This window comes from Cupressus sempervirens, chromosome 10 (assembly GCF_028749045.1).
Source record: "Cupressus sempervirens isolate cs-2001-9-10 chromosome 10, ASM2874904v1, whole genome shotgun sequence".
Lineage (NCBI taxonomy): Eukaryota > Viridiplantae > Streptophyta > Pinopsida > Cupressales > Cupressaceae > Cupressus > Cupressus sempervirens.
The window spans coordinates 531,407,260-531,432,299 of NC_143127.1; the positions used below are offsets into that span (position 1 = coordinate 531,407,260).

The 25,040-nt window shown below is 35.0% G+C and overlaps 1 protein-coding gene across 2 annotated transcripts in view; it reads left to right on the forward strand.

Annotated features, from left to right (window-relative positions):
* Nucleotides 1–520: 520 nt before the first annotated feature.
* Nucleotides 521–25,040, forward strand: part of LOC149534985 (uncharacterized) — a 115,924-nt gene continuing 91,404 nt past the window's right edge. For both annotated transcript variants that reach the window (XM_089807204.1, XM_089807205.1), the window contains exon 1: nt 521–759. In XM_089807204.1, the coding sequence (XP_089663330.1) occupies nt 717–759 (43 nt within the window). In that variant the 5' untranslated portion in view covers nt 521–716. The remainder of the gene's footprint in view (nt 760–25,040) is intronic.

Genomic DNA, 25,040 nt, shown 5'->3' on the forward strand with positions numbered 1-25,040 from the left:
AAAGATATGGGGTGGTAATTAACTATGAACGGTAGGGGGTCCAGAAAATGGCTAATTGAACACTTTATACAATATCGAGTTAAATGGACATCAATTTTGGTAGTCGTGACTCGAAACCTTAGTTTTAAACACTTAACTACTTGAAGAAGATGATGTAAAAACATTAGTCATTTTTTTTATCGTTTCAATATATTTTGAACTCTCCGAAGTTAGGGTGCACGACTTCTAGGTCCTCTCCCCTATGTCCATAAACATGACAACATTCTCTTCCAAAAAGATGATAACTATGCTACGTAAGACACATCCTTCATCTAATAGACTCGTACATGCTAACACAAATTCAGCCGGTAAGTCATATAACTCTACACGAAAGTGAATCCAAACCTTTGCATTGTCCCTGTACCTATTTGACCTCATTTAGTTGGAATATTCCCGCTTCTCTTCCCCTCAGAAGAGGAAAGACGTGGTGAATAAAAATAAAAATCTTTTGCCAAAACCCTTTATGAAACCTAATTTCGGCGTGGGGAGGCAAACAGGCAGGATATTCGGAGTTGGCGCAACGCATGCTCTTGCATAGATTAGCAAAAGAATGAGAGTCGCGGAAGCGTAAACTCTCCACGTTCTCTGTTTCCGCTTATTTAATTAAACGCATACACGGGAGGAATTGGTGTATAGAGAATAGTTTACGGCCGCAGGCGACAGCCATTAACATAACCATGGCTTTACCTCTGGGGAAACTTGTCATTGTGGTGGGAGCAGGTAGGGTTTTATTTTTTCAAAAAAAAAAAAAACTCTTTTTCATTCTCGCTCTTCCATTTCTGTTATATGTCGTGAGCGTTAATGAAAGGAAATGCGATTTCATTTAGGATGATTGTGAGAGTTGACATTTTTGACATTTTCGACGATTTTTCATGGCGATGAAACTAATACATGAAAATTGAGGATACCGTGGGGTTGCAATGCCAATTGATCTCGATTCTACACAGAGCAGAACTTGGAAACATATTATTATCTCTTCAGATTTAAAGAAGTTGCCTTACTTAAAATCGCCTCTACACTCTTCTCTGATATTACTTCGTTTCAACTTGGTTTGTTACTAATGATGCTATTATCTGACGACTCTCATGGTTTTGCTTTTCAGTCTCTAAACGAATCACGAGACAATCATTAGTCGACGCATCATTTATACACACTCAGTTTGAAGTGCACATGAAAAATATGTCAAAGGAGTACACTTTCGACATAATGTCTTAATTTTTGCCTCGAACGAATGATTTCTGGATTAGAATGTTTAACTGGACCAGCATAATTGATGAATTGCAACTTTATCTTATATATTCTGCACGAGTAGTTGAGAATTCATCCGTTGTCGATTTCGACCCAGAGGTCAAGCAGCGGTTCTCTATCACTGATATGAACCCAACACTACGCCTTACGGAGAGAATCCGAACTGAAAAAATAGAATCTGGATTTGAATATTCAATGAAAACAATATTTAGAATGATTCTGTTTGGCGTTTGTCTGTCTAAAGAACAAAAAAGCGTTATGTTTAGTGAAAGTTCTATTTGTTTGGAGAGCACAAAGAATAGTACCTAGGTTGCTAGAACAAAGAACAGTACCTGGGTTGCTAAAGCAGGAGGTGGAAATTTAGCCAGAGTACTATTTGAAAACCAGTTTAGAAGACACATAAGAACTTTCTTGACTATGTGTGTTTTCTAAAACAGGCCAAAATCAGTTTGGTTGTGGTACACAATCAAGCCACAATGTTTGTCAATTTGTGCACAAAATCACTACCAACCAAAGAAAGTCCTAGTTTAACATCCAAAAACCTATTTGTAGCTAATTTTCTGACTTGAGCTTTTTACTCTTTTGCCTTTTGGAGATGGTTAATAATGAAATGTTAACAGAGAAAAAGTGCCACAGATAGACTTAAAATTGAAAGCTTTGTTAATGAGCCAAAAACATTAAACGATCATCAAGTTTCTTAATGACCATCATAAAGCACCAGGGACTAATACTGAACCATGTAGTCCTTGAATATGCAAATATAAGTTTTGACTCTTCAAGTGCACTCATAAAAAGAGTTCCCTTTGAGAAAGTATTCATACATTCTAACAAAGCTTTTATCTTACAACATCATATAGTGCTATTTTCATTTACTAAATCCTTACATTAGAAAATAAATTCGTCTATTTTATTGGGGAAATTGAGTTTCAATGTGACCATATGAAAATAAGTAAAGCAAAAGCAAAGTGGAAGTATCGGATAATTTCAAGAACTCCACTTAACGAAATAAGGGCAAGACCAAAGAGTGAAAAGCAATGTGTTGTGAAACTGAATTATAGTTATGCAAATTGTGGAGTCTGATTATACTTCAACATATTGAAGCATGTTGTGTAGATGAATTATGTCATTATAGTTTCTTATTACTAGGTTAGAGTATTAGTGCAAAACAATCTGGATAATAACATTCAATAAAAGAATGGGTAAGAATTCAAAATCAACTGGCATTGGTGGGTGCGTTTGAGTTTAAAATGAAGTGAGACACCCTCAGTTATTGCTTGCACAATGTTGAGCGTCATTAGTTTCTAGAATTCACTATTAGTTTTATCATCACTTAGATGTTTGACCTCGTGACATTATGAAAAAGAACCATATCCTTGTGCTACATGCTTATCTAACAAACTTATATGCTATTTATCATGAGTTCTTGTTTACTATTTATTATGATCTATAGAGTAAAGTGAGGTTGTAAATCTGGGTTGGTTTTATTTCCCTTGCAAGATTACCTTGGTTTACACCACCTATTGACAATGCAATAGTATAGTTTTGTTTCTTGCATTTATTGTAGAGCATTTAATAAGCTTCTCACCCATAGGTCATTTAATTCTATTTAATGGCATTGAAATCAAACAATTGAGCTTTTAATTTTTGAAGCAACTAGTCTTGAAATGGCACATGATGCACCTTTGGAGAAATGTAAGAATTTTGTCCCAAAAGTGTATCATTATATGAAGTTTTAATAATTCATTTGACCTTCTTGTATTGAACTTTGTTAATGAATGCAAGTGGTTAGAGCAATTTATTCTTATAGGCAATTTTTTAGGATAATTCCTTTTAGAATCATGCTGAAAGCTTAGGTAAATTGCACGGGTCTTTCATGGGTTTGAGATAGACATAATTTAGAGCTAAACCAAGGGGCTTATTTTCTTTGTGGAAGTTTTCCATGTAGACGCTGTCCTTAGGTACAATATTTTGTATGTGCTTATCTCATTATTGGTTTGCCCCTAGAGACTAGGGATTTTGTTGCATCTAACAAGTAGGCTCTTAAGATACAAGTTTTGCATGAGTTCTAGCAGATGCTTTTTCCTTGTTGACCATTCCCACAAGGGTAGTTTGCATTGAAATCGATACTTTTTCCTTTATGTGCCCTCAATTTTGAGTTTTAAATTTTTGTGGAAATCCACGTTTCATAGAATCTCAACAAGTCCATCGAAATAGAAAAAGGGCAATATGCATCATGTCCACTGGGTTTTATATATCAATTTGCTAAAACACCTAGTTCAAGTGCCAATTCTTTAAGCAAAAAAAAATGATTATGTATGTTACCCCAAGTTTCAGGGAAGAGGAAACAAGTTTTCTAGATGTTTTTTTTTTGCAGTAGGGGATGACAAGGGACATACATACATACATACATACACACATACACACATACATACATACATACATACATACATACATACATATTAGAATTTTTAAATATATTGTTGAATTTTACATTCATCATAGCAACATAATTTAAAATTGTTGATTCCATTCATCAAATCATCTTAGAACATAGCAATTAGCATCAAACCGAATCATCATAGAGCATAGCATCAATTTGAATCGTCATCTAAGAATACTAAAGTCTAAGAATAGGAATATAGGATGACATCAAATGAATCAAATTAGAGAATGAAAAACATCATAGATTCATATCATAAGCCTGGAATTTTCAAGTTTCAAGTTCTGAATTTTCAACAAAATGAAGACATTGAAAAAGTTGAAGACTTAAACTTTTTAAGTATCCACTGTAGTCTATCAACAAGCATTATGATTGCATGAGTACTAATTGAACTGTGAAAAAAGACATTAAAACATTCATAATAATTTATAAATAGGGCATAGCATATATATATATATATATATATATTCTAAAACTTGAAAAAACTTACCTGGAATCTGTAATTTGTGTCGTAGATGCCAACTCCACTCGTGTCCAAGTTTCCAACTCCACCCGCGTCCAAGTTACCAACTCCACTTGCATCCAATTTGTGAAATAACCCTAATGTTGCCCTTCAATTGAAACTTCATTGCCCTTGCTGTTGAAAAAATTGTGCAATTTGCGAAATAATGCTGCTTGCAACTTGAGAAATAACCTTTCCATTGTTTGTCCGTGTGCGCTAGGGAAAAAACTGCGTTACCGGGTTCGTCTCCTACTATCCAGATTAGGGTCTGGGTTAGTGTCGGGTCGGATTTGTGTCCATGTTCACTATGGGTTCGGGTAAGGTCCTTCGTTTGGATTGTTGGTTCACCCAGGTATGTGCTGGAGCAAACCCACAACAAACCCACGACCAACTTGGGAGGACTCGAGGAAGTAGGGTCCAAAATGTGAAATAAAACAACTTTAAAGAGTGTTTTTAAATATTTTATTTTTATGTAACCTACACTCATCTAATCTCTCATGTTGAGGAGGAGGATGATATAACGGCATCTGGGACTAGTGGAACCGGCTTGGGTTCCAATGATGAGGATCTAGATAAAGTTGCAGTCGGGGATGAAGCCATCGATCCCTCATTTTTTGACGACCCATTTGATCCTTGAAGGCATGAAACTATGATCATTGCTAAACTACTAGACACTGGGCATTTGTCACTATGTGTCAAACTTTATCATTTGATGAGCTAGTCTTTGTCTTGCAATTTAGTAATTCAGTGTATGATTTTCTTCACAATCATGAAGATAGATTAATGAGTGAGTATTTAATGTTTATCGTTGACATTTGGCATTGATCAATGATCAAGCAACATATATTCATACCGTAAAATGACTTAGTTTTGCAATTATGTTTGTTTCTCTAATTTTCTATATATATATATATATACTCACGAACCCAAAAGGGAAATTATTTTTTTGCTCGAACCCACGAACTTGAACTCGAACTCAAACTTGAATCCGTCCTTGAACCCGATTCGGTAACTTAGAAAAAAATGTTTCTAACAAAGTAACATATGTTATTTTATTATTAATATTTTCATGTATTCCAATGTGTGGGGCTTGTTAGGATGGATAGGAAATGCCAATGCTGTCCCTGGGATGGTCAATGCATCATGGAAACATGTTGACCGTTTCCAAAGTTTTGAGGATGCATTACAATTTTTTCATCCTAGGTGAGGAATCGAGGATGGCTTGGAAACATTTTTGGCAGTCCCCAAGTTCCCGAAATGGGTACGGTTTTCGAAACTTGGGGCTTAAAGTAAGAATCATGTCCTCGAGTAATGTAGATGATTGTCCTTTAGCTACCCACAAGACTAAACATGCTTCCATGACACAATTGAAGACCTTTCTAGACCTTGAAGAATCCTCAAAAGTGTTTAGTAATCATAGACAAGGGTGTGGATGTGTTTTGAAGTTTGTCTCTGCTAAGTAAAAGCCTAATTACATTGTCCATGGTTGTGATCCATTGATAAGGGTATTGTGGGTCCTTTTCGAAGAGCACAAAGGAAATATTGGCGGGGAGGAGGGTGAATCAGTATTTCAGATTTTTAAGCTTTTAAATGCACAAAATTATATAAAACATAAAGAGAGCAGCCACCACAATGCTAACACCAAATTTCTTGTGGAAAACCCTTACTGTAAAAAATAACAGCATTTAATAGCTTTCATTAAGAAAAGGGCACCGACCTGGTTACATAAGTGAGTACCAACTCTTGTTGAAGCACCAACTCTAGTCAACTGAGGCACGAACTGCAGTCTACAGTTTGAGCACCAGCTCAAAATGCACTAAAAAAAAAAACCTTTCACTATAGACACACCACCTCAGTCACTGTCCATAAGTTACATGACACTCCTGTAGTTTTCAGCAGTACACACACACACACTTATTTTTGCAGCAGAGCAAACCAAAAAAAAATCTTCCTCAGCCCTGAAGCAAGCACCCAGCACACATCAAATTCCATGGACTGTTATAGTTGGACATCGGCCAGCATAAAGAATCAAGAATACAGTGTTTCCAGTTTGACGGACTTTCCTTTTTTTGGCTTTATTTTTTTATCCTTTGCTTCTTCCTTTGTTTTCTTTCCTCTGTCCTTTTCTTTTGCTGCATGTTATTCCAATAAAATTATTTTATAACTTTCTCTTCTAGCTTGAGGAAAGATTATCCAAATTTCATGTTCCACATGCCACTTGGCTATTTTTCATACCACAAAGACTCTTAACTTTATTTTTTTGAACTTTGAACATCAGGACCAACAGTTAGGAACATAAGATTTAACAAACTTAGGATTTTAATATTTTTACCAAATTTTGATACTCAGGTTTTTGTTAGTTTTCTGGGATTGCTGCAAATGTACTAAGCATTGCCATGTATGTGAAATGTGTTTTCCAACTGCAGCCTCCCCTTATATTTATAAGAGAGTGAGAGAAGAGACATGTCCCTTAAAAGGACATGTCTGTTCATTATCATAATTAAACTCATATATATTTATCTTCATGTAATTTATCCGAGTAAAGCTACAATCAACACTCCCTCTTAGCTAGGGAGGATAAGCACATGACCATATATTACCTCAATGTAATATAAGAATATCTTTGATGGGAAGATATTCAACATTTGATATCAAGAGTATTGGCCTTTCGAATGTCGACATATGATATTAAGCAAAACAATGAGTAATGGTCTCCAATATATCAACACTTGATAATCACCATGTACTCAATAAGGCAATGGTCTCTAGAGCATCAACATATGATATTCACCATTTTGATATCACATTTGAGTTTTGGTCTCCAGAATAACAATATATGATATTCACCAAATAGTCTTTGAGTAATGGCCTTTAGAATGTTGAGATGCAAGATATTCACCAAGTACCATGAGTAATGGTCTCTTGAATATCAAGTTGCATGATATTCACCAAGTACTTTGTGTAATGGTCTCCAGAACATCAATTTGCGTTACATTGACTATGTACTCAAAAATGATTATAAGGTATGTGCACACGCATTCTTATAATGCATACCATATAAATATCCACCACACAAAGTATAATCTATCATGATCAGCATAGACATCATAAGATATCCATCATAATAGAAAATTAAGTTATTGTAAGATCGTCACCTTTCAATAACTTCTGCAAATACAAGTGACAAATCATTTGGAAGTTGTCACTTCCTCTTGATGTACACAGGGGGTATGCCCAATAAAAATCACATAGTCACGAGGTATATTCATGGGTCATAGTCCTCTTGATTGCTACAATTTATTGATCATCGGAGAATCCATTTTAACATGGTTTACTCTCTTTGAATCAATACGATTGAGATCACTGAAGGTTGGCTGAACTGTATCCTCTATTTGCTCCCTCTCTTTTAAGGTTGCCTCTAATGAAATGTCAGATTCACTCTCAATCTGATATCAATCATCCTTTTTCTGCAAGAGCATCCCCAAAAAGAGAAGAAAAGATCAAGGGAAATAGCTCTTATGAATCATTCATGAATACAAATAAGAGATTAACTTAAAAAAAAAAAGAATAATAGTGGTTCTCAAGATAATTAGTGTAAATGTCTAGGATCTTTGATAAAGACTTTACTTACTGTTGCTATTTCAATCTGATATATAATATCAGAATATATATATGTTCGAATGTAGACCATAAGTCTGATATAATGGTCAATATAATATTAGACTGAATATCATACCTTTAATGACTAATATAGTTATCAGATCAGATCAAGTTAATGTATGCAGTAGTAATGGATCGATACAATAAATGAAGTAGGTAAGTGTTGATGTTTGTTCAGATCATTGCCGCTTTAATTGGTGTCTTTGCTCATCGGCGGACTTGGTATTAATATGGAGAGGAATACATTCCCCCGTAGGGGCATGACTCTATGTGGCCAATGGCCACGTAGGATCTACGTGGGTATGTAACAAGTCATAACCATAATATAATCTCACTAATTCATAAATCGATTATCTATTGTTGATCACATAACACTTTACTAATATATATATATTAGTGTACAAAAAAACATCAATGACTTTTCTAATATAACCTTAATCATATGCGCGTGCGCACACACATATATATCTTTGTGTGAGTATATGTAAGAGAGTCATCTAAAACACTTTTCCTAATGCTATATTCTTAACACTCCCTCTTAGCAAGGGAGAAGTGAAATATCAATTAGATCTCATGAACTTTTAACAAGTTATCAAAAGCAACAAATTATCGGACTTTAACACTCTGAAATAGTGACTTGTCAGTGAACTATAACCACAATGTTATGAACACCATCATAACATGTATTATGATCCCCGACACTTCGGAACAACAACCATGGTGATCCTAATATGTTCGTTATCAATGACTTCCGGCGTATCTGGAACAATGGCATGAAAACAGGCCTATCATTAGTAAGATTGTCACCTTACAATGATTACCTTCTAAATATATATGTCTATGAAAGATCGTCATCTTTCATTACATATCTGATGCAACTATTCAATTAGAAGCATAAACACATAAATTTGAAACTTAAGTTCAATATTCAAAAATTACAATCATACCAAGTTTACCCCTGAAATATTCCAATTTAACCTTGGCAAGAGGTTTAGTAAGAATATTCGCTGTTTGCTCATTTGTACTTATGTAAACCAACTTGAGAACATCTCGATATACCATATCTCTGATTCAGTATGCTTAGATTGATGAGAAAAACTGAATTTACAGATAACTGATTTATCTTTAGGTCTGAGTACAACATTGCACATGTCATTTATGTATTCAAACTTTGGAAATGTATCACTCTCCCTTTGATTCCTCACACTGGGATTCACTTTCCACTTTATCTCTTTGTTCAACAACTTAAAATGCAAGATTTTTATCCTTTTCATACATAACTTCTGCTAGGGGTGCTTGAATTTTCTCCTTGTTCGGGACAAACGTTATGAGTGTGACTAAATTTGTCACATTTGAAGCATTGTACTTTGGACCAATCTCTTTTCTTGTATGATTTGTTGAATTCCTTGTTGTTTTGATGAATTTCTTTTCTTTTTCCCTTATTATTGGTACTGATTTGAAGAGCTTGAATTTCTCCCTCTTGATTTGAAATGATTCCGCTTGTAATTAATCTTGACTCTTCTTAAGTACATTTGTTTTTGAGTAGTTCAAACTTAGGAAGTTTGTCCTCAAATAAATGTCTCCTAAGATAGTGGTAGTTCTTTTAGGGCTATAATGTTGAGTTCTTTGTCATCTACTTGATTTCCAATGGTCACAAGTTGATCTTTCAATTCTGAGATTCTTAGGAAATAGGACGTAATAGTTTCTCCATTATTGATCTTGATGTATAGTAGAACTCGCTTCAATGTTAGCAATCTGCTTGTGTTATTAATTTCAAAAGTATTCTTTATAATGGAAAACATCTCAAAAGAATTTTTAAGACTGGATATGGAGGGAAGAATATGATCCTTCATAGAGTCTATAATAATTTTCATGGCTTTGTTATTGTGCCTCTTCCATGTTGTTATATCTGGACCATTTTCTAGTATTGTTTTATTTGACTCTATGTATTCTTCTAACTCCATCTCTCTTAGTACAATCATAATTCAAATTTTCCATAATGAAAAATTTGATGCTCCTTCAAGTCTATCCTCTAACCTTACGTGATTCACCATTTTGATTTTAAGATATTTAAAATCTGATTTAAATGATCCTGAGATCAAATTTTCTCTATCAGGATGGCTCTGATACCATGTAAATGTCTAGTATCTCTGATAGAGACTTTACTTACTATTGCTATTTCAATCTGATATATAATATTAGAATATATGTATGTTCAAATGCAGACTGTAAGTCTGATATAATGGTCAGTATAATAACAGACTGAATATTGTACCTTTAATGACTGATATAGTTATCAGATCAAGTTAATGTATGCAGTAGTAATGGATCGATACAATATATGAAGTAGTTCTTGATCACTAATGAAGACTTAGGTAAGTGTTGATGATTGCTATGATCACTGCCGCTTTTATTGGTGTCTTTGCTCATCGGCGGACTTGGTATTAATATGGAGAGGAATACATTCCCCCATAGGGGCATGACTCTATGTGGCCAATGGCCATGCAGGGTCATGACCCTATGTGGGTATGTAACAAGTCATAACCATAATATAATCTCACTAATTCATAAATCGATTATCTATTGTTTATCACATAACACTTTGAATATATATATATCCAAACAAGCATCAATGACTTCTCTAATGTAACCTTAATCATAAGCTTGTGCGCACACACACACACACATATCTGTGTGTGAGTATATGTAAGAGAGAGTCATATAAAACACTTCTCCTGATGCTATATTCTTAACAATTAGAAAATACTTCTCTCCCCTTATCTTGAATTCCACTTCATCATAGAATGGCTTGGTCACTTTTAACTCACGTATTATTGTGGGCTCACATTTTCTTGTATTATCCTCTTCATTATAGATGATAATTTTAGGTCATTTTAAATATCTCTTTTGAAAAGTGATTTTATTGTCTCTTACACTTATTGTATTTCCTTCCACTGTAGCGGTCTGCTAATGTCATCCTATCCATGAATCTGGTCATCGTAATATAATACGTTACAAAGTAGATAATCAGTGATTATAATCCCGCGTTCTCAGTTATTACGACTTATTAGTGAATAAAGCCATTTTGCCACTTTCGCCAAATTTAAATTAAAGATACTTTATGTACATTTCCATAACGTGAAACTCCTTGACTTTTATGGATCTCTATGTAACCATTAATGTAAATATCTCCACAATTTTTAATACCTGTCATGAATTCAATTATCAAAATGTAAGATTATATAAAAAAATTGAAAGGGCAGATAATCTTCATTGATGGAGCTTGAACTTGGATTAAAGTGGTCAATTTGAAAAGTCATGAATTTTCGTGAGCAATGGCATAACTGACTCAAATTGTGACACTTACTGTCTTTGTCCACACGTCATTAATTTTCGTGAGAAACGACATAATTGACTCAAATTGCGAAACTGCTGTCTTTGTCCACACTATAGCTTGTAAACTCGATGGCAACTATGTAAGTTGGTGGGCCTGTTACAGAGCTGATGTGCCCTATTTCAGAGTAATGGTAGTGCTGCCCAAGTCTTTGCCCATCATGGAATCTTTTAGAAATGTTTTTCATTCATCCATCTCATATAATTTTTATTGGTTGATTGGTTAGTTTGGCAAGGTCATATCCCTGATTTTTTGTGCCTTCGGGGGGGTTATCGATTCTTTGCCCGATTTTATCCGTCAATGGTGGTCACTGTTATGTGCAGTATTTGATCAACTTTTGAACAATAAAAGATGTTGTTGCATAGCTTTTTGCTTCTAAATGTCCACCACATTATTTAAATTTTGATGTTTTAAAATCATTTATCATCCTTTCAGCATATGAGACGATTAGTTTATCAACAACAAAGGTGTCATGCTGGTCTAAGGAGGTGGATCTGTTGGTTTGGGTTACTCTTGAATATGCTAAGGTATATCTAGCTGCAATTCGCAGCTCGATATTTGCAAGTGATTGGGCTCGTGCTCAGGCAGTCTGTGCTGCTGTGCAAGCTGATCTTGCTTCTGCCGAATGGGAGTTGACCAAGTTGCCTTTAGAGATTGGAATGGGCCGTCACTTTGTAGAGTGCATTGAACACTAGAAACCGTGTGGAAGATGCTTATGAGCCTATGAAAGGTTTTATAGTGCTATGCTCTATGGGTTGAGTCTCCATTGGCAGATTTGTTGATAGGGTATTGTTTGCGTTATTGTGCTTGTTGGTCAAAGATTGTGGTAGATCCTAAAGACGGTGACAAACGTGGCTCTGATACCATGTTAGTTTTTTGGGATTGCTGCAAATGTACTAAGCACTGCCATGTTTGTGGTATGTGTTTTCCAATTGCAGCCTCCCCCTATATTATAAGAAAGAATCGACATGTCTCTTCATGGGACATGTCTATTCATTATCATAATTAAACTCTTATATATATATCTTTGTGTAATTTATCTGAGTAAAGCTACAATCAACAGTTTTGGGAACATATGTCAAGGCTACTAAATGAAAATGGATAATTTTTTGGTAGAGGGCATAAAATAGGACAATTTTAAACTTGTTTCAACACAAAGCATTATGGATTAATTTTTGTGCATCGATGATGTGGTTGAAAGGACACATTTGTGGTAGTGGTTTGTTGATGAGCTTCTCCAGCCTTAATTTGTTCAATGTTGATTTTAACATGATTGAGGTAGTGTTTGACAAGCAAGGCTGTCTCCCAATAGGTTGAATTATTGTCAAAAGTGAGGTGTGGTTGAATACGTGCAATAAATTTACCTTTATTATCCTTATATGAGCCACTATATTGCAAATTTAATTGTCTATGTGATCATACTTGCATAGTGGGTTTTAAAATGTGATAAGGTAACAAGGCGACATGAAATTAGAACTTTCAAACAACGTGATAGTAGACAAGTAGAAGAAATTTTCCATAGCAAGACAAAATGTGATATTATCATGATTCATTTGTGATCCTACTTAGTAATTGATGAACTTAAGGGGATTTAATAATTATGTTCCACAACGTTTCGGGGATGACAAGGGATGCATTCTCGAGATGTTTCTTAAAGGGCCAAAAATAGGGAGATGATAATTTACAAAAACACACACACACACACACATATAATTTAACAAAAAACCTATTAAGATATTATAGATAAAGGGAACGAGATATGTCAATAATTGGTACAACAAGATGATATGCAAATAAATCACAGATTCATGAATCACAACAATAGTATAACAACATAAATGATCATAGTAGTAGTACAAATCCGTATCAACATTATAACAATAATCTCAAACACAACGTAATAGTGATATTGGGGTACGTTAGTACACTGAGATGAGTTTTCGAGATGGGGGACAAAGGGCATCAATTTTAGGATGGTGGGGGGATGGTGGTGGGAGGGTAGGGAGGTGTTGTGTACAATACATATGGGGACTTGAAATACTAATTGTGAAATGATGTTTCAATATAACTTACCAAATTGAAATACTTGAACATAGCAATTGCAACATGAACCATAACCATTAATCATTCAACATAGTAACGTGGTAACATCGTACATATCCAATAGAACATTCAAAAATAAAAATAAAAATAGAATGTCAAGTACCCTTTCCAGCGGCCACATGGTTACAGATGGACAAAGGTGGGGGTACTTGGGTAACTCAAGTACTTGGTGTGGGGATGTCTTGGGGTCATGTACATCGATGTTGGTTAGGGGAGGGGTTGCAATTCCTTGGGTCTCACTACTCAATCATCAAAACCATGGCCTATCAGCATAAATATCCAAATCAGTACATTTCAAACATGTATCTAGAAGCCTCAAACATCAAAATTTAGTAGGCTACAGACATAGCCTATGAAATTAAGGATTTTTTATTCAATATATAATTAAAAAAAAATATTTTTGTTAAATACATAAAACTTTATATGTTTATTATGATGAATATTAAAAAAATAAAATTAAATGTTAGATTGTAAATTTTAATATACTTTAATTTTATTGTTTAATTATAAAAATTGAAGTATTTATTTTTGTTTAAATTAAAATTTAAGCATATCTAATCACAATTTTTTTTGGCTGAATTTTTCCACATCCATTTGAAATTTATGCCCATGGACACAAATTTGAACCCTATGGGGCACGCAAATTTTTTGAATAAATAAATTAATTTCTTTTTTTATGCCAAAAACATTCAAATGTGTAGGGGACGCTTTTTGTTTTGTTTTGGGGACAGATAAAGGGGTGTTTCAGGCATCCCCTAGGTGTTTTGAGGACAGCTAGCCATCCCAAATTGTTAGGGGATGTTTCCTACCATTTCCTACAATTTTTTGAATTTAGGGACGATTGGGGAATGTTTCCTTTTTGTACCACTGCCCCTCAAACATTTTGGGGATGGGGATGAGTGCCCTTGGGATATGAAACATGCCCCTGTAACATAGCTTTATAATGAATGGTTCATAAGGTAGAACACTTGCTGAAGGTTTTGCAAATGCGTTCACAGGTGAAGTTGGCTTAACCTTGGAGGAAACTTTGTGGTTTAGTGAACTTGGGCAGGAGTAGTACTGGGATGACTGATCTTTTGGGAAGTCTTGGTGCTTTACCTTTGTGAACATCACTTAAATGCAATGAATGCTAAGTGTTCCATTCATTCTCATCTAAGTAGCCAGTCTGGGTTCATATACAGGTTCAGGGTATCCGTTTGCCAATATGACCAAATTTTGAAATGGGTATGGGTTCGATGGTTGAATATAAAACATTAATTTATACAATGTATCATATTGTAATATCAATAATGGAACTATAAGTAAATAATTAATGAATAATATTAGTCTGTATTTAAAAAAAGAGGGAGCCGAAAAGGAATGATTAATTACATGCTGCTTTACATTGTTTATTTGGGTGGGCAAGGAGAAACTGTAAAGACACCTCCCTTCCCCACTAATTATTCTTAATATTGTTACTCAAGATTTCAGACAACAGTTTTGCTTTCAAGGAAAAATGCCATTAAGCTTTAATGTTTGTCTTTCTTTACTAATGTGCAAGGTTATCTATTCAATGAAATTGGAGGTTGTTCTTCCCCGTACAAATTACTTGTTTTAATAACCAAATGGAAGATAACAAGCTACAACAATATAGCTGTTACATCCATTTGGACATTAGTTTACAATTCATGTGTGCATTAACTAATATCTTGGCAAAAACCAACCTGTTAATGTTTGCTTTGGATTTCTGCCGAGACTGATAACTACTCCACCATACCCATACACATCTCCAACAATCACTTTACACTATAGAGCATCCCTTAAAAAAAATCTCGCCGATCTTCTAATGATGGGAGCCTGTTGGGTTCTAGCATACACAACCACCCAGGTTGTGTGTGGACTAGTTTCAAACTGTAGGACCATGCTTGAGTATGCAACACCAGCCTTCTGGGTTCAAACACAACAGTGGTAGTGATGTTTAATATCGCCTGCCCCATGACTTAGCAATAACCATAATGATCTCACATGAGAACTTTTCTCAGCTCTGACATGTCTGGCAGCAAAGACTGCTATACCCAAGCAATATAGAGGCGACGACAACATCAGATCTTCCTTCGTTTAACAATTACAATAACAAATTCTTCTTGTGCCCTCAAACTCCCATTTCATCTCAAGACCACATCTTGTAGTGGCATCAAGATGCAAGCTTGTAGGGGTATTTCATCCCTAAGGCTTGACAACAAGTAACACTCAGGGCACACAACAAAATCTTTTTTCTTCCTCTTGCACAATCATTTAATGTTTTTTTCTTTCCAAATTATCTGCTTTTGGTATTTCCTTCCTCCCATCTCCTCTACATAAAACCTCCATCCGAATGTTTTCCTCCTTAACAACTACATCTCTTGGGCTTCTGTAACACCTGTGTCAAACATATCCTTTCTAAACTTTGCCTTAATCTTCCTTTTTCTGACTTTTGTTTTTCTATATTACTTTGTGACCGTCATGTTGCCTACTCCCACGATGCGAGTATAGCCAAAGTAAATATTTTAATGTTGGCCTTCTTTAATCAATATTAAAATATTAATTTGGAACGAACACTTATAGCCTTGATTTGTGTGTGTGTGTGTGTATATATATTGTAGCAAATAATGTAGCAAATAAGCTCTGGATTCCATGTATTTGAGTTTGTTGGAGAAGGCTTGATGAGACACATCCAAACATAATCGCCATAAGACTCACTGAGATCCCTTCAAAGTTTTAGTGAGCCCTCGGGATTGTTAAGAATGTTAGCTTGTGTGAAATTGAATCTGTAATTTTTATGATTATTCTCAAATAAATTTTGTATAAACTGATTTCAGTAATTATGTATATATATATATATATATATATGATAATAGTAATAATGAGACATATATGTGTGTGTGTGTGTGTCTCATTATTACTATTATCATATATATATTCAAGATTAGACTAAGTAATATAATCAGTTTATAATATTGATGATTATCTTATACTACTTATAGCACTGATTATTATATTCTGCCATATAATGCACGCGTAGACTATTATTGTCTTATACTGTCGATGGCAAATTATACTCACAATTATAATTGCCGATTATAGTGCTTGCCTACCAGCATGGGTGGAAGCGTTAACAAAAAGAATATAAACTAATCTGCCTTCCACTGCGAACCAATGTGACCCGACTCATGGTCGTTGGATTATTTTGGACGTGACCTTTCATCACAGCTTATCACTGCGCACATACTTATATATATTATGATCTGCAGTGTGAAGTAGATCAATCACAGTGGTAATCGTACTCTCACACTTGCAGATCATAATACATAAAAATCAGGGATATATATTCTGTTTCAATAAATTAGAAAAATCATCAATAACCATCGAGAAATTAATAACAGTATCTTAAAGTCTGCATTTTCAAGACTAATAAAAATTGAGATTTACACCAATCAAGATCACAGCATAATAAAATTTACATGGTATTAGAGCCAAATTGGTAGAGAAATCTCAATTTTTTAAGGAAGAAATAATGGCAAATAACGTCAGGGTGGAGGACAGACTTGAAGGTGCATCAAATTTCTTCTCTTGGAAAACCCGTATCATTACAATTTTCGAAGAACTGGAACTTGAAGAATACATTGAAAAAGATATCCCAATACCTCAAGATGAAACCGAAAAACTCACTTGGAAAAGACATAATAATAAAACAGGGAAAATCATTGTTGATTTAGTTAAAAGATCACATCCTTCCTTCTATATCAGAGATCAAAAGTGCATATGAAATATTCAAGACAATAAAAAATACATTTGAGATAAATAACTCAAGTAGACTAATCACCTTAAAATCCCAATTACTGAATACTAAAATGGAAAAAGGAGATTCTATTCACTCTTACTTTGAGAAAATTTCTGAAACGAAGAAACAATTATCTTCCATTGGAAACAAATTCGAAGATCAAGAACTCTCATTAATAGCTCTAAGGGGGCTTCCAATGTCTTGGGATACTTTCATACAAGTTGTAAGGAGACCTTCAATTCCTACTTTTAATCAATTGAAAAATGAATGCATAGTAGAAGAATCAAGGCTAATTTCTAGAGGGATCACTTCAAATCAAGAGGGAGAAAATCAGGCTCTTCACACTGTCTCAAACAAAAGAAAGAGGAAATTCAATAAAAGGAAATTTAATAATGATAATAAAAAGAAGTTTAATAAATATCTTTCTCATGTTAAGTGTTTTAAGTGTGAGAAAATAGGACACACCTTCAGAAATTGTCCAGAAAGAGAAAAAATTCTAGCCTCCCTTGCTGAAACAAAGGAAGATGAAAATCAACTATACTATTTTGCACTTTCGAGTGAAGTAAATTCAAATAAAGAAGCTTGGATTATAGACAGTGGTGCATCTCATCACATCTTTGGATTCAGAGATATGTTTGATACATTTGGAACTCATATCACCGAAGGAGTTACAATTGGAGACAATTCTACCTATCCTGTAAAAGGTATTGGAACATTTTCTATAAAATTAAAGGATGGAGCTACACTTAATCTTAAAGATGTCTTATTTGTACCAGGCATAAAAAGGAACCTAATTTCTATCTCAAGTCTAACCGATGATGGATATCATGTCACCTTCAACAAAGACAAAGTACTATATTGGCCTAATAACTCAAATATGAAAAATACTATTATCATAGGGTCCATATTTGGAATGTTATATAGATTAATCAATATTCAAACTCAAGCTCTTAGTCTTGAAACATCCAATGTTAATGAATTATGGCATAGACGACTTGGGCACGTTGGGTTTAGTTCACTTCCTAATTTAGATAAGATAACTTCTGGTACTCCTAATTTAGACTCATCTCATAGAGGAACTTGCAAAGGGTGTGCTCTAGGGAAAATCATAAAAAGACCTTTTCCCTCCAGTGAACATAAGTCAAAATCAGTTTTGGATCTAGTCCATTCAGATCTTTGTGGACCCATGCCCACACTTTTTCCAGGAGGTTTTCTTTATTACATATCCTTCATTGATGATTTTTCTAGGAAGACTTGAATCTATTTCTTGAAAGTCAAAGAATCAAATGAAGTTCTATCAAAATTCAAAACCTTCAGAGCATTAGTAGAAAATCAAACAAGTAAAAGGATTAAAACATTAAGATCAAACAATGGAGGAAAATATACATCAGATATCTTCAAAAGTTTTTGTAATTCTGTTGGGATTAAGAGGGAGTATATAGTACCTTATAATCCTCAACAAAATGGAGTTGCAGAAAGGAAAAACAAAACCATCATTGAAGCTGCAAAAGCTATGTTACATGATCAAAATATGCATGCCTCATTTTGGGCAGAAGCTTCTAAGACTGCAATATACATTCAAAATAGATGTCCACATTCATTTCTAAAGAATACCACACCTGAAGTAAGTCTTCTCAGGGATCAAACCAGATCTAAGTCATCTTAGAATATTTGGATGTCCAGTATACATTCACATACCCAAAGAAAAGAGGACTAAACTTGAACCTTCTGGGAAGAGAGGTATATTTATAGGATACTGTGAAAATTCCAAGGGTTATAGAATTTACATTCTTGGACAAAGATCAGTTGAAATAATTATAGATGTAATTTTTGAAGAGGATTTTGCTTTAAAACTTTCAACCGACATAGAAGATGAACCAATCTCAGATGATGAGGAAATTAGACAAATTGAAAATCAGAGGGAGCATACACCTGAAGAGAGAGAACCAGATATAACTAATGGGAAGAAAAGACCATTATGGGCAAGGAAGATGCTTGAAGAAAACAATGTGGAACCAGATGAGATCTCAAAAGAAAACAAGAGAACTCAAAATCAATCATGTTATACTGCTCTTATAACTGAGATAAAAAAAATCGAACCATCTACAGCTAAAGAAGCCCTAAAGTCACAATAATGGAAATATGCCATGGTAGAAGAATACAATTCCATAATTCAAAACGATGTTTGGGATATTTTACCTAGGCCTAATACAAAACAATTGTATCTTCAAAATGGTTATACAAAATCCGCTGATGGAAGTATTGAAAAACACAAAGCTAGATTTGTTGCTTGAGGATTCTCCCAGAAAGCGGGCATTGACTATGAAGAAACCTTTGCACCAGTAGCTCGTTACACTTCTATAAGAACAAGTATTGCAATTGCAGCATCAAAAGGATGGAAGATTCATCAAATGGATGTAAAAACTACTTTCCTAAATGGGGTCATTAATGAAGAAGTCTACATAGAACAACCTGAAGGGTTTACCATAAAAGATAAAAAATTATATGTGTGTAAACTCAAGAAAGCACTCTATGGTCTCAAATAGGCTCCTCGAGCTTGGTATGAAAGGATAGATAACTACCTTTCCAAACTTGGATACTCAAAAAATGAAGCCGACTCTAACATATGCTTTAAAACTACAGATGATGGTATGGTAATACTTGTTCTATATGTTAACGACTTGTTAATAACAGGTGATGATAAATTAATTGAAAAATGTAAACAAGATTTGATAGCTGAATTTGAAATGAAAGATTTAGGGTTACTACACTACTTCTTGGGATTAGAAGTTAATCAGAAGAAAGACTACATTTTCTTGCATCGAGGAAAGTACACTCAAGATATTCTAACCAGATTTGGAATGATGGATAGTAAGCCCTTATCTACTCCGATGGAAACAAATTTACACAAGCTAAAAGAAGAAGCATCAAAATTTGAGGACATTGACCCTACACTCTTCAGACAAATAATTGGATCTCTTATGTATCTTGTGAATTCCAGACCCGACATATGCTATGCTACAAATGTCCTTAGTCATTTTATGTGTAAAACTAAGAAGATCCACCTTATGGCTGCAAAACATATATTAAGATATTTACGAGGATCTATTGGTTTTGGATTAAAGTATGAAAAAGTTGAGATAAATTTGGAAGGATATATTGAATCAGATTGGGCAGGATGTTCCTCTAATTGCAAAAGCACCACAGGTTGTTCCTTCAGTCTTGGGTCAGCGATGATATCTTGGTTCAGTAGAAAACAACCAGTTGTTGCCTTAAGTTCTACCGAAGCCGAGTATGTAGCCACTTCCACGGGAGCACGTGAAGCAGTTTGGTTAAGAAAACTTCTATTTGGGCTATTTGGAAAACCTCTAAAACCACTGTGATTCATTGTGATAATCAAAGTTTTATCAAGCTTTCAAAAAATCCAGTTTTCCATAATCGATCAAAGCATATTGAGACTCTCTATCACTACATAAGAGACGTGGTCAACAGAGATATCATTAAATTGTCGGCAGAGATATCATTAAATTGAGTTATATCAATAAAAATGAACAGAATGCTGATATTTTCTCCAAACCTCTTGCGAAGTTGAAAATTGTGTACTTCCGAGAAAAACTTGGTATGACATTATTGTAAATGCATTTATTATTCATGAATACAAATTATTTTCTTATTTTTGCTTGCAAGTTTGTATTGTGAAAAGTGACGACTTTTCTTGAGAAAGGTGACAACCTTTCATGTGTTTTGATCCTATGATAAAGTGACAACTTTATTTTAGTTGATCTATTTTCAAAACAATGGTTGAAATTGTTGTTATCTTTTGGGCCCGATTTTTTTCCGGACACATTGATAACCTTCATGGGCCTTTTGGGCGATAGCCGGACATCATGAAAACCCATTGTTTTGAAAGTTTGGGTTATCCTTGTTCTTTGGGCCGGATTTTGCCGGACACATTGATAACCTTCATGGGTCTTTTGGGCAATAGCCGGACACCATGAAAATCCATTATGTTGTCCTTCTTCTTTCTCTCCCTTAGTTTAAAACATAATGTTGATTACATCTTATTTTGTAAGTTAAATTCAATTTCCCTTGCTAAAGAGGTAGTGTTAAGAATGTTAGCTTGTGTGAAATTGAATCTGTAATTTTTATGATTATTCTCAAATAAATTTTGTATAAACTGATTTCAGTAATTATATACATATAATATTATATATATATATGTCTCATTATTACTATTTCATATATATATATATATATTCAAGATTAGACTAAGTAATGTAATCAGTTTATAATACTGATGATTATCTTATACTACCGATAGCACTGATTATTATATTCTGCCATATAATGCACACGTAGACTATTATTGTCTTATACTGTCGATGGCAAATTATACTCACAATTATAATCGCCGATTATAGTGCTTGCTTACCACCGTGGGTGGAAGCGTTAACAAAAAGAATATAAACTAATCTGCCTTCCACCGCGAACCAACGTGACCTGACTCATGGTTGTTGGATTATTTTGGACGTGACCTTTCATCACAGCTTATCACTGTGCACATACTTATATATATTATGATTTGCAGTGTGAAGTAGATCAATCATAGTGGTAATCGTACTCTCACACTTGCAGATCCTAATACATAAAAATCAGGGATCTATATTCTGTTTCAATAAATTAGAAAAATCATCAATAACCATCCAGAAATTAATAACAATATCTTAACGTCTGCATTTTCAAGACTAATAAAAATTGAGATTTACACCAATCAAGATCACAGCATAATAAAACTTTATAGGGATCACTGTATTATGGGCTATTGACAAGTCTCCACATCCAACTCAAAAAATGGTCGCAGTATAGAAATCCTAGCTGCCATTGAAATTGCTTGTGCTTAAGTAATCTCAATCCTAGGTGCTGTAAGATGGCCCCACTCTGCCATATAGCATACTCACATGATAGATCCTTCTAGTGCACTAAGTATCCTGTGATGGTCCTCCACCGGAGCATACACTTGCTAGTATCTAGAACAGCCTCACGAACTAGTATCGAATTTCCCTTATCGTCAAGTGGGGACAACTTTACTGACAGTGTTACATTGAGTCCCAATGCCTTCTTGAGGCGTGACACATGAAAAACGTTATGTATCTTGATATCCGCTGGTAACTCCAGTTCATATGCCACTTCTACAACCCTCTTGCTTGCTCTAAAATGCCCATAACAACGCAGTTTTTTCTTCTCTAGCTCCACTCCTCTTAAGTGAGGATTTGTTGCAAGGTTGTAGTATAAGTTAAACCATGTTTACTACCTTGAATGATCACTGAACTCTATGCTGAACTGCATATTATTTTTGCTGGTTTTGTGCCTTCTGCACATTTTCCCTCAATAACCTCATGATATCCTGGTTCTCCTCTATTAAATTCTTGGCCTCAGGCACCCTGTTGTTAGTAAGAAGCAAGTCTAAGTAACTCAGAGGATCATACCCATAGAGAGTCATGAACGAAGTCATCTAGATAGACATGTGATATGTGGCATTGTACTAATTCTCGCTAAGATGTAACCACTTTACCCATGTCTTCTCCTGCTATATAGTTGCGGAGATATCCCTCAACCCATTTATTTACAATCTCAGTTTGATTGTTGGTTTGGGGTGATAGCTAGTGCTCGGAGTCAACTCAGTCCCACATAATCTAAAAAGCTCTTGCCGAAAGAGATTCATGAACCTGCTACCCTCATCACTAACAATGGTCTGTGACAACCCATGCAATTCAAGTATCTTTTTGAAGAATAACTCAGCCCCTTGTACTGTTGTATATGTAGATGCAATGGCAAAGTGTGCAAACTTTGTCAAATGACCACCACTACATAAATGCAATCACTGGCTTGTGCCTTAGGTAGGCCAATTATTAAATCCATCGACACATTGCTCCACTTACTCTCAATAATAGACAAAGGTTGCAACAATCCACTAGGAAATGAATGCTCATTTTTATTCTGGTGGCAAATTGTTTACTCTCAAATGCTGCAATATGACTTAAGCCCCTTTTATGCAAAGCGCTCTCTCGTCCGCTTGCATGTTTTGAAGTATCTGTGATACCCTATCATAGTTGAGTCATGGAAGGCTCTCAAAATCATTTGCTTAATAACAGATCTAGGTACCAACTATATCTGATTCTTATGCATGCTTAGATCTTTGCCGCTGAATATCCTTAATGCATGGTACCATCAATAATTCTCGTAGTCTACTTGTCCTTTGCATACTCTGCTGAAATCAGCTCTCTCCAATCTTCTGATATGGCCTCAATAGCAAACATGTGATCTCCGAGACAAGGTGTTAGCAACAATGTTCTTCTTCCCTTTGACAAAAACTATGTCAAAGTCGTAGGCTGTAGTTTGTTGACTCACTTTTGTTGTCTGTCACTTAACTCCTTTGCCCAAGCAAATGTTTCAGGCTGTTGTGATTTGTTTTGATTGTGAATCAATTGCCCACCATATTGCCTGAACTTTAGCCAATGCATGCATAATGGCTAACCTCTCCTTGTCGTAAATACTGTAACTTCGCTTGACACTTCTTAACTTCCTTCTCTCAAATGCAGTGAGGTGTCTATCCTGCATCAATACCCCCCCAACTCCCTCTCCTAAGGCATCACTATGTAGGTCAAATGGCAATAAAAATCTTGGATGGCTAGAACATGGCAAGAGCTTATCAACTCCTTGAACTTGTCAAGCACTGCTATGATCTATTAGTCCACTCAAAAGCATCCTTTCGAGTTAAATTTGTAAGATGAGTTGTCGACTATGAATAACACTTCATGAAGCAGTGGTAGAATCCACATAAACCCATAAATCACCTAAGGGGTGAAAGATTCTTGGGTGCAGAGCAATCCATAATAGCTTGTTTATTCTCTGGATCCACTCATACACCCTCATCACTAATGATGTGTACCAAATATAATAATTTGACTATACCAATTTCACACCTAGACATTTTGGCATATAAGTATTCTTGCTCTAGATGCCCAACACAATATTCTCCTCCCAAGTTTTTCTATATATCAGTATATCATCAAAAAATATTAGCACAAACCTCGTCAATTGATTTCTAAATATCTAGTTTATGCAAGACTGAAATATAGGTGGTGCATTAGTCAAACCAAAAGGCATGACTAAGAACTCAAACTACCCAAAATGACACTTGAAGGCTGTCTTCTCTACGTCTTCCTTTCTTTCACGAATTTGATGATAACCTAACCTCAAACCTATCTTTGAAAAGTAGTAGGCTCCATGTAACTCATCATTCAACTCATCTATTTGGGGAATCGGGTACCTGCTTTTAATTGTTTGCTTATTCAACTCTCTATAATCTATGCACATTTTGAATGTCTGATCCTTCTTAACTAAAACAACTGCTGAAGCGAATGAGCTCTTGCTAGGCCTAATGTCTCCCATCTCAAGAAGCCCGTTAATTACCTTTTCAATTTCATCTTTATACCTCTTCAAGTACCTATAGGGAGTAAATATCGTTGGTTTGGCTCCTTCCTTGCATTCTATCACATGTTCCATACCCCTGTCTGGTGAATTTCACCCTAGTACATCCTCAAACACTTTTGAGTGTTTGGTCAAAAGCTGCTGAATCAGTCTTTCCTCTTGCGTCATCACAAGTCCTTCTGCCCATAGTACTAGGTCATGTTGAATCAACCTCTCCATCCGTCTAGGTGACACTAGCTTAAGGACTTCATCGGATAGTGCTCTAATCACCACCTCCTTACTTCGATGTTCAAATTTCAAATTTATAAGGTTGAAAGTGAGCTTATGTGGTGATTTCATCCAAGTCATGCCAAGAATAAGATTA